This window comes from Geospiza fortis, unplaced genomic scaffold (assembly GCF_000277835.1).
Source record: "Geospiza fortis unplaced genomic scaffold, GeoFor_1.0 scaffold11, whole genome shotgun sequence".
NCBI lineage: Eukaryota > Metazoa > Chordata > Aves > Passeriformes > Thraupidae > Geospiza > Geospiza fortis.
In genome coordinates this window covers 9739772-9750801 of record NW_005054304.1, presented here as the reverse complement: position 1 = coordinate 9750801, position 11030 = coordinate 9739772, and the positions used below count along the sequence as shown (strand labels likewise).

General features: G+C 42.7%; 1 protein-coding gene across 1 annotated transcript in view; it reads left to right on the top strand.

Annotated features, from left to right (window-relative positions):
- UNC5C (unc-5 netrin receptor C) overlaps positions 1-11030 on the top strand; it is a 248586-nt gene that overhangs the window by 657 nt on the left and 236899 nt on the right. The window contains exon 2 of the mRNA XM_031066482.1: positions 2-37. Within this exon, the coding sequence (XP_030922342.1) occupies positions 2-37 (36 nt within the window). The remainder of the gene's footprint in view (position 1; positions 38-11030) is intronic.

The following is an 11030-nucleotide window of genomic DNA, read 5'->3' as shown; positions in this document are numbered from 1 at the left end:
GTCCTGGGGGCCAGCCGCCCCGGCTCCGCGGCGCAAGGTAAGGCGATGGATGGATGCATGGATGGATGGATGGATGGAGAGGGGTTGGGGCATCCTCCGTGTGCGGGTTGGAAATGCGAATTTATGCCGTGATTATCTTTTTTACTGCGTTTGTGCGTGCAAACAGTGCAAACCCCCGCCGGAGTCTGGAGGGTCCGGTCGTACCTGCCGGGTCGAGTCTGTAGGTGCTGAGCCTGGCCGGGACAGGCGTTTGCCTGCCCTCCGTCCTCAAATGAGGCACGGGGAGCGGAGGGGAAGTTGGGGCTGAAGAAGCCCCGCCGGCAGCCCTCCGGGGCGGGAGAGCCGCCGGTGCGCCCGGAGGCCGGCAAGGTGCGTGGGAAAGGCAGGTGCGGGGCGGGGGTCCCTCCGCAGCGGCAAAGCCGTACCCTGGAGCTCTGCAATCGACGGTCAGTCTTGAACACCCCAGGGCCCCCCAACGCCCTCCTTCTTCCTGCCAAAAACATGATACACCCGAATGGAGTCACCGTCTTTCTGTGTTTATGTATTGAGATTTTGTTTCCTTTCCCGTGTCGGGGATTCTGGAGTACATCTCGATCTGCCTTCCCGGTAGCCCTTGTACAAATTCCCCTTTCTAAGTGGCAATGTATTGCTTCTCAGTGCGTGTTCAGGGGTATTTGAGAGCATCACAAAGAGCCCTGGCTCAGTGTAGCACCCACCAGGCTGACAGCCACAGCAGGAGGCTTTTTTCTCCTGCGAGCTGATGCTGGACAAACTTTCTCGGTGCTTCTCTTCTTTCTTTCCAGGAGTTAGACCTAATGTGGAAATGTGTTGCTTTTGTGGAACACAGGAGAGAGAAAGAGAGCTTGCTGCTGCATGTGGGCAGAGCTGCACATAGCAAAGATGTGCGGGGTTGGTTAAAGCAGTTGGAAATCTCAGTTATATGATTAACAAGAGAAAAGGAATTTTAGAAGCTTCTTTGTTTATTTTCCACATGTATGTAGCCATGAAGTAATAACATGCACCAGAGTTTTGATTTGAAGTTACTAGCATAATGCAAGTGTAAGAATACTTGATTTTCCCCACATAATGTCTGTGGAGAGGCATTCGTGAAAACTGCACAGATCTGACCCTGTGCTTTCACCCAGGCATTTCAAAGTGCACTGCTCTGTGGCCTTTTTGACAGGAGAACAGTGACAGTTGTTCTGATTCCTGGTGCCCCTGGCAGGCTTTCTGTGGGTTCTCCCAGGCACGGAGCTGTAGGTTTGCTGCTGGTGGGCTGGGTGCACTGAACATCATGTCTGTACATGTAACAGTGCTAATCCATTTCTTGCTGATACTTACTCCATCCCCTCAGAGTCACATTCCCTTGCTCATTTATTTCACAGGAAGATCAGAAATCTGGCCTTGAAAAGGGGGTAGCAGAGAATGAGAGTAGAAAAATCCCTTATGTATTGTAGCAGGTTTCATCTATGTCTTCCATTTAATTTCCTTTCGCTGGTTGGTTTCCTGTTCAAGATAATACAGGTTTGATATTTTGTATTTAGGGGTTTAAGTAGCGTCATATGTGTGTGGACCTACATGTCTGGGTATATATCTGTCTGTGTCAATAGAGATATGTCATGTCAGAGGGTGTTGGAGAAGAAAGCTCCCCTCAGACAGTTGAACCTGGAGTGGAAAGGAGCCTGCTGGCTCTGCTGGCAGGACACGGGAGTTTCACATGACAGATGGCCTGAGCAGGGAAGAGAGGACCCCCTGTGTTCGGCTGTTCCAGAGCGCTGCTCGGTGCCACAGGGCTTGTATCTCCCACTCCCGGATGGTTTCTCCTTCCCACACTTACCCTCTGTGACACAATGCTGTGTGACAGAAGTGCCACGAGGGCACAGGAGCCAGGCCCCCTGTTCCTATCCTGCAAAGGGCAACACAGTGTGGGACCTGCCACAGAACACAGGTGTGCTCACCTACCCAGAGAGGGATGGAGAGCTCTTCAGCAACACTCCCCAGTGTGCGATAAACTTCCACAACAGAGTGAAAAATCCAGGGAATCTGGTTGGGATATAGCTCTTTGTCTTGGACTTTTTTTTTTCCATTTATACTTTTATTTTTATTGCTAGGACCAGACAGGGAATTTGGGTGCAGACCTGGTTTTGGCATTTTTCCCAGAGCTGAGGTATTTTCTCATTGGTGTGTGCAGTGGGGATCTTCGTGTGTGTGTACACACTGCTTCAGTGAGGCAATGAATCAACAGTTTAACTATGCCCTCTTCAGGAAGTTTCCTCATCATATAGCACCGGGCAAAGTTTTTCCTCTATTCTATATATACATTTCAAAAACATACATCTTTCATCTCAATTCCCCAACTATCTTTAGCTTTTGAAGCAGGCTGAGAAAGCTATGAGCATTGCTGGGACTTGTGCTTTCCTACCTTCCTTTTCCATAGCCTCGTAGAAGATGAATTTATTAACTGAGGATCTGGTGGACCAGCCCCCCCCTCACTCCCTGGCATGTTCATTATCACTGCATCTCGGCGTCCTCCCATGAGCTTCTCAGCAGACCTAAAAACACTTTTTGTTTTATGAGTATTTCTTATCTTCTTATCTGAAGCTGTCTGCGTATTTTTCCGCTGTTATCAGGAGAGAACAGGAAATGGCTGCAATGGTAGAGACAGCCCTTAATTCTCATAGCGGTGTGAATGGGGCCAGAGTGATTATCAAGCCAGAATCAACTGTGACTTGGCATTCGCTGCATTTACTATACCTCTATGATAAGCTACATCAGAATGAGAATTTAAATGCCCCAAACTGTGCCCCTGCTGGGCATTTGGGTGCCATCTCCATAAGAGCAACTTTTCCTTTGGCTCTTCAGTCAGCGGAGACTGAGTTTCAGCTGTTGTGCTCCCCTACAGCTCCCACACTTCCTGCCTCCCAAACTGTTATCCACTTATCCTGTGGCTCCCACCTTTTTGTTGTGTAGCTGGGACGAAAGGGAGGGTCAGGCTGTCTATTTGTAGTGACAAACATGCTTCAGACAGCTTTTGGGGTTAATAACGATGGTGTAAAAGATGGTAGAAAAGCTAAATGGACTACATATTAATGAGGTTGTGTTTCATTTGTTCCCTTACAATAAAAGAGTGCATTTTTCATGCTTAACCCTTCAAACTAATTAAATCAAAGTGATAATTTAAAAAGAAAACTGTAAAAGAGCCATATGTGCAGATATTTGTCTTGCCCCAGCATGGTCTGTATTAGCAACAGCAGCAGTTTGAAAATGCTTAGTGCAGAAAAAGTGAACTATAACATGTGAATGTAGTAACCTTTTGGGGATGCATTTCCTAATTAAATACCTAAACACATCTTGTTGAAAAAAGGCGGGGAAAGGACTTAATTATCTTGATGCATCAGTGAACCTCTAGTGCTTGATCATGCAGGTGTAATATTTGTATTAATAAAGCAAGAGCCAAGTATTATCTTGTTGTGAATGGATAAGGCTCTCTGGAGCATTAATCTGTTTTAAAGTGATGCACTGTGGTAGATTTCAATGATGCTGACAAGTTTGAGCTGGATGTGGTAGCCTGTACATGTTCTGAGTAGCATTTTAGTACTGCAGTACTCTTTGCTGAAAGCAAACCAGCCACTGTGTTTCCTTTGCTGACAGAGGTGGAGTTTAAGCAGGATTAAAATTAAGTGGATGAATCTGTACATAGAGGAGAGATTCCTCCCTGGGAACATGGGAGTCAGAATCTGAGTTCTTCTTCCTCTGGCTCCAGGCTCTAGCAGCTGGTTGCAGGAGTTATGGAAAAAATATATAGATCACAAACAGGCTCTTCCTGATGGTTCTTCAGCATTACTGTCAATGTCATTTATTCCTCTGTGCAGTAAGAATGCCAGAGTGCATCTAAACATTTCCACAGTTGTTGTGCATGTTTGCACTTAATCACTTTACATGGATCATTCACCACACAACTTTATTTTTCTTTGGTAATGGTCTTAAACCCCAGTTATTCACTATATTTTGGGACTAGCTTTGTGTATGACATCCAAATTCAGAAACAGGAAACAGCCTTAACCAAATTAAAAAGATTTTCCTAATTTAATTTTCCAAATACAGTACATCTGAAAACAGGAATACAACTCTGTGCCAAGGCCAGGCAAATCAGTTCCATTGCTGGTCTGTGCAGTAGGAAAGGACAAAATGTGGGCTATATTTATTAGACATTTCCATGTAAATATCTTGATTTTTATGCAAATGGGAGAGAGGTGTTTTGAGGCACAGCCTTCCCAGTTCAGGTGAATAGGATATGAAGTAAATCAGTTCCTATGGAAAATAAGAGAAGCCCAGGCGGAGAAGGACAACAACTGACTATTTCTGTGCAGTATATGACTAGAATTTTATGCATAAATAGGATACAGAGGAGAGTTATACTTCAAAAAGCCAAGCTACATTTATGTCATGCTACCAGCAAAACAACCTTGGTTTTAGTAATCTGTTTTATAGTATATGCCTGTATTTCTTGATTTCTAATTCTTTCTGGATTTTACGTCGCTGGGCTTTCGAGGAATCTGTTCTGGATACTTTTTCTACAAAAAGGCAATAGAATTACTTCTGCAGCTCATCAGAAAATATTTTTGAATTGCTGGTGCAAAAGGGAGTTCCTGGGTAAATTTGCATCACTCGGACTAGTGAACAGTTTGCTGTGATTTAGTCAAAGAGGATTGGACTCCATGTGAGTCTCAGACTGTTGGTTTGTCATTGAAAACAAGTTACTGGACGCTATCTTTGAAATAAAAGTGTAATCATGGATGCTTTGCCTATGCAATACATTACACTTCCCTTTAGGAAGAAATGGCATTGTCTTTCCTCCCTTTAGGGTGGGGAGAGGGCTGTGCTGGTTTGTGAAGTGCACATCTCGTTAGCCACCCAGTGGAGGTATTCAAGTCTAGCAGGCAGCGATCTTGGCAGCGGTGCCAGCGGAGCAGTAATTACAGCGTCTGTCATTTGCATTAGCCGGCTCTGCTGCGCGTTCGGCTCCGAGGTACAGAACAGCTTCTCAAGTACAAGTTGAGAATCAAAGGAAAGGAGTGAGAGACGAGCTGTGGTTTTCCAGTTGGCCATAACCCCCATCAGCACAGCCTCAGGATAATGTTGTGCAGAGGCGCAGTTCAGTGCCGGCTGCTTCCAAGGACTGAAGGAATGGTGGTGTTTTAAGTGATTTATTGTGTGTGCTCAGTAGAGTCCAGTCTCAGGAGCAGGCGCCACTGGATCTTTCCATCATAACATTATCCAAGAGGCAATCTGAAGGAAATGTTATTAAGTCTTCTAGGAGGCAAGCTGTATTCCAAGAAACACTTAATTTGCATCATTTGCAAGCAAGCATTTCAAATTATGCTAAAAAGGGAAATGGTTATGAAGAACTTTACACAGAATAAATAGGAACAACAAATTTCCCCTTGATTTTGAGCATACTTCATTCCCCTGTGTTTAAATTAATGGGGTCATCTGTAGGTACTCCAGCCCCTAACTCCACTGCTGTGGTGGAGAGATGATTTATTGAGTATTGTTGTTGGGTTCATGATAGGTTTGGTTAAATATTTTGCTGCACATCCAGTGTGGTTATTGTATTTAGATTTAGCTTTCTGGTGTGAGGACGTAGCATAAAACTATGTGCACACTAAGGAGCTAAAGGAAAGCCCTGAACTGTAGCTGTGTTCCAGTTGTTTTCCTCAAGGCTGGCTCTGCTTGAAACAACACTCACAAGTGAGGTGCAGTGAGTGGGAGCAGTGGGCAGGAGCTGCCAGAGATTTTCCCTGCTCTCAGTAACCTCAGAGATGCTTGTATATAGCTTTCTCCCTAGGTAGTCATCACTAGAACAACTTCCTGTTTGCTTTCATGACTCCATCCCAAATCACATGGACGTTAAGCAGGAAATATGGGATTTCCTCCCAAGTCATCAAACGCCAGGATTTGGGGAGTCCCTTTATAGCCTGGCACATTATCTAAAAGTTCAGGCTGGGGAGAAAGAGCTTCATGCAAAAACAGTCTCACTTAGAAATACTCTTTTTATCAACATGGAAAATCTAGGGGGAAACAAAGGAGAAAAAAAGATTCCTTTTTGCTTATTTGCTCAGGGAGGTTGGAAAAAAAGGAAGAAATCTTAATCAAAACCAGAAAAGACTCAGTTATTTTAGAGAAAAGGTCAATAAAGCCCTGAATATTTACCCTACTGTCCAAACTATTTGTATTTATGCTCTCTGAAAATGTGTTAGGTGTTCAGTGAAAATTAAGTTAAAAAGTTGTGAAGTCTTCTGACAGCAATGGTTTTTATTTCCGTTTACATTTTTCCACGTATTTCAACCAGCCCAGTGAAAAATCTCACTGTTAGACTTCATTTACAGTCCTGGTTAGCACTGGTTAAGGCAAATATTACACAGCTCTCTAGATCTTACTGTTTTGTTTTTGGTTTGGTTTTTTGTTTGGGCTTGGGGTTTTTTTGTGGTGGTTGTTTTTTTGGGTTTTTTTTTTTGGTAAATCACACTGATTTTACTGTGATGTAGATTGAGATGGAGACCCAGATTCTCAGTGGTGGCAGACATGCCCTTATTTCCACCAGGGAGTGTCAGGCAATGCTGAATTTAGGTGATTACGTTTGCTGCTCCCTGAATACAAGCAGTGCTGCTCTAGCTTGCATGGCAGCCCAACAGTCCCATCAAGGCAGGGACACCTCCCTTGTGAGCATGTGATGCTGCAGTGGCTCAACACCTCCTCAAATTATCACTTTGTTGTGAGTCCTACACAGGCAGGGCAGGAGAGGCACCCAAAAAGCTGTGCATGCTTGTCTCAGTTGGTGATACCAACTGTGGGGAATATCTGCAGTTGTGTTTTTAGCAAAGCTATAGTCTTGTGTTGCTGGGCATAATGGGAAGTTCTTATTTGTAACATTGCCTTAGTTATTCAATCTCTGTTTTGCTGGATTTGGAAGCTTGCTGTATTTATCACTGTTTGGTGGAGAGGTCTAGGGGGAGTTGCCTAAGCATGCAGAGCAAATGTGTTAGGGAAACCAAAATATGAGCTCAAGTTTTCTGAGTAGCTGAGACTGGTGCTGTAGTCCATTCTTCTTGTCTGAAGAAAGAGGGGATGCTACAGAGGGAATGCTATGTTGCGAAGGCTCTCAGGTACCTTCTCAATGTTGAATTTCTTGAGTCTCACTGATGGTGTCTTTGTATCTACTGTAATCTAGAAATTTATATAAAAGGGTGGTGTGGGTTAGCAATGGTACTCCTCAGTTTAGTATCTCCCACTGGGACCCTCGTCCCTTTTTCCAGCCTCCCTTCTCCCCTCCTCTGAGGTGGGATGGTGAATTGGAGGCGCAAAATGTAAAGATCATGGGTTGAGCTAAGAACCATTTGCTGGGAACAGCAGTTAGATAAGAAAATGTACAGCAACAATACTGATGACAGAAGGCGGGAGAAAGAGTTGAATGATTCACATGGAAACTCCCTGACCACAGTAATGCCTCACTGCTCCCTCTGCCACACCACCCAGACTTGGAAGAGAGCCCTTCACCTCATCCCCAGAAAATGAAGTGAGTTGGTTCAGTATAATCTCCAGGTCCTAGCCATGCCCTCTCCTGGCTACTGCAAAAATTAACCATGTGCTGGTCAGAACCAGAACAAAGGAACAGGCAAAATATATGCTGTTGCCAGGAACAGGGATGCTTCCTAAAAACTCTGACTTTCTGGTGGCAGGCAGTTTGGAAGGATTTGCTTTGCCCAATGCAATCCACAGTGTTATCTCAAATTTGGAAGGAGGAAGATCCAGATCCAGGGCATGGCTGCAGTACTGTTGTAAATGGAATAAGGATCACTGTCCTGGGCTGTTTTGTTTCATTTGGGTTTAATCTGCAGTTCAGGACCATGTTATTCAACTGTACTTCATTCATCTGAATGAATGACTTACACTCCAGAGGACCCCGTTGCCTTATGAGTTATAAAAGCTATGAGGTTGCCTAGGCAATTAAATCAGTATCTTTTTTCTCTTGTTGCAGGAACATTTTCAACAATAACGCTAAGGAGCTCAGATAGATTTCACTGGCCTGGCAACAGCTGAGCATTTTCATGTTAGGTAGCTTTTGCCAATCTCTTTTTAGTTATTTTCAAGAAGCAAAGTAGCTTTATTTCTTAGTCTTATATTGAGTGAGAGGTTGAAATGTTAATCTCAGTGGATTAGTGGTGTATCCTTTGAGAAAAAGGAAAGCTTGCGTTTTTCTTGGTCCCCTGAGAGCTGGATGCAATTGTTTGAGAAATCTTGAATTTCATCAGCTCGATACAAGAAAATGTTCAAGTAAGCCTTGAATGATCTGTCAGAAGAGGTTGACTTTATTGCAGCCGTTTTGGAAACTTGTTTGAACTGTTTTTCAAGATAGTTGCTCCCCAGGTGTTTCTTTGCTTGATTTTAGTGCATTTCACATGAGACAGTGAAAAGGGATCACCACAGGATTATTAGTAATTCAGAGCTTCTTGGAGAGCTATATTCCAGCCATCAATTTGCTAAAGTAATGGCTGGCATATGAATTGCTGCACTTTTATGATATGGTGTATCTATTGTTTAAATACGTTGCTTGTCTTATCCACTCCCAGCATATGTGTTTATACTGGAAAGTTTACATAGTGAGTGAAAATAATAATACAGTCTCACTGAATGAGGTTAATTGCACTTCAGTCATAGTGAAATCAAGGAGTAAGAAGTGGGACAGAATAGCAAGTGAGACTAATTCATGGGCACTGGATTTACCTACACTGACTGAAGTGCAGGCACCTATCAGGAGTAATTCGAAGTACAGATGTGCACACTGCCTTAGTCTGAATGACTTTTCTCTTTCATTAATATATCTCTAAGTTTTGCCAGTTGCTCATGGAGTCAGCACAGATGTATCCCTCTCACCTTTCCCTTTTCCCACAATTTTGTGTGTCTGTTGGGTTGTTCTGCAGCTCTACATATACAAAAGATGAGTGGCTGTGGCTAACAGTGCATAATTGGGGCTACAGAGGCAAACAGTGAGGTGTCCAGACTGAAATTTCATGTCGGCACTCAGATGAGACTATAGAGAAATCTCTGCTGCATGAACCTCTATTAATAGGATAAAACTCACTCTCTGGTGCTTTCAACTAGAAAGAGATAAAGTTTCCTCTGTTAAGCTTGGCCACTAAATCTGGAAATCAGGGTTCATTGTGGAAACTAGAACTCTGTCTGGTTAAGGAAGGGATCTGTAATTACATGGGGAAGACACTGCCCTTCTACAAGTGCTGTTCACAGAAAATCTTGCTGAATTGTCTCATGAAATACTTGTATTCCTTACTCAAAGGTTTTTGGCCCTGAAGCTGCACTATTTTTTGACAAATCATCATCCCCATTAAAATTCTTTTCATGTAGACATTCCAAACCTAGCTTGAGGGGCTTCCTTTCTGCTTCCTCACCAGTTTTTGAAGGTGAGGGTAACTTTTTTGGTCTCCTGCTCAAACAAAATGCAGCAATCTTCTTACACAGCAGATCTCTACTGGCAAGAATAGGAGTGCAGGTTTTCCTTCTCTTCATCATGCAAAATAGCTGTACTGTAGCAAATAAGAAGTTCCAAATTTCTTACTTCCTAAGTAACTAGAAAGTTTGTAGCTAGAAAGTTCAGTACTGGGACCTGTCAGTTTCACTATCAGTTTCCTTTTGTTTTGTTTTTTTTTTAAATGCCTAATGTTTATACCAAGGATAGACTTATGTGGTACAAGGCCAGGTTATGACCACCACCAAATGTAGCTCCATTAATTTCAGAGCCAGCACATGCCAGAAGCTGATCCGCTTCTGTGTTAAAAATATGTTGACACAGTAGAGTGAGACTCTAGGATGAACAGACCTTGATCTCATTGTACTTGGTGGCAAGTTTTTCCTGAGGTTGTTTCTTTTTTGCTTTGGTTTATTTTGAAGCTAAATAATTTGAATAACTTCGAGGCTTTTAATTTTCCTTCCATGTAGCAATGTGACTCTTTTCTGTAGAGAGATTAACATGGTGCTTCACTTGAAAACAAGTTGGCAAGATTCCTTCAGGTAGACTTTTTTTTGCTTGGCTTTTTGCTACGATATTTTAGATAAGAACACTGACAGCTAAATGTCACCAACTGTAGGCAGATATCCACGTAGATATCTGTTATACACAAATGTGTGGCAATTTCCTGCCTTAGCAATCATTTTTGAATAAAGACCTCTGCCACTAAAAGCATGGGCTTCGAAGTTTTAGGTTAGAAGTGCAGCCTGGTAGCTGGTAACAAAAGCAGTTGTTATCCTGGTGCAGGCAGTAGAATGAGAAGTGCCATATGCCTTTCACAAGCACTGGAGAAGGCAAAACTGCTCAGCTGCTGACTTTTCTCCTTTACTTGTCCTGAAATATTTCTGTATGAATCTTTTTTCTTCCATCCACCCCGTAAAGTTATGTATTAATTCCTTGTAGTAAACATGGCTGTTAGATAAAGCCTTCCAAATCTTAAAAAAAATTTAAAATGCCTAAGTTAATGACTTACTTTATAAACATTTCTATCATTCTGTGGTCTCAAGAATAAAGTTTTAGATTTGCATTTATGAGAAACATTTGCAAAGAAAATGAATTTCAGTGGCAAAGCGACTTTGTGTGGAGTATTAATCTGCTTTGTTTTACTGATCAGCTTATTTCACCAGTACTTGGTTTCATTGCCTTTTTTTTTTTTTTTTGTTTAGGGAAATCAATAGATAACAGTATTGTGATCAAATTTACTTTCTGTCTGATTATTTTCACTGGGTTGCTCAGGATTTACTCACTGCAGGAAGACAAGAAAAATTTGTTCTTTTGTCTTTGAAGTTTTGTATTCACTGGTACCAATGCAGAACATATTTCATTTGTGGAGGCCAGGCTGAGGTTAAGTTGGTTTTAAAGATAACAGTAGATTCCTGCGTCCTTGCATTTGTTTTGTATTTGGTGACAGTCACTAAATCAGGGGAAGGAATGTTCAAACAACACA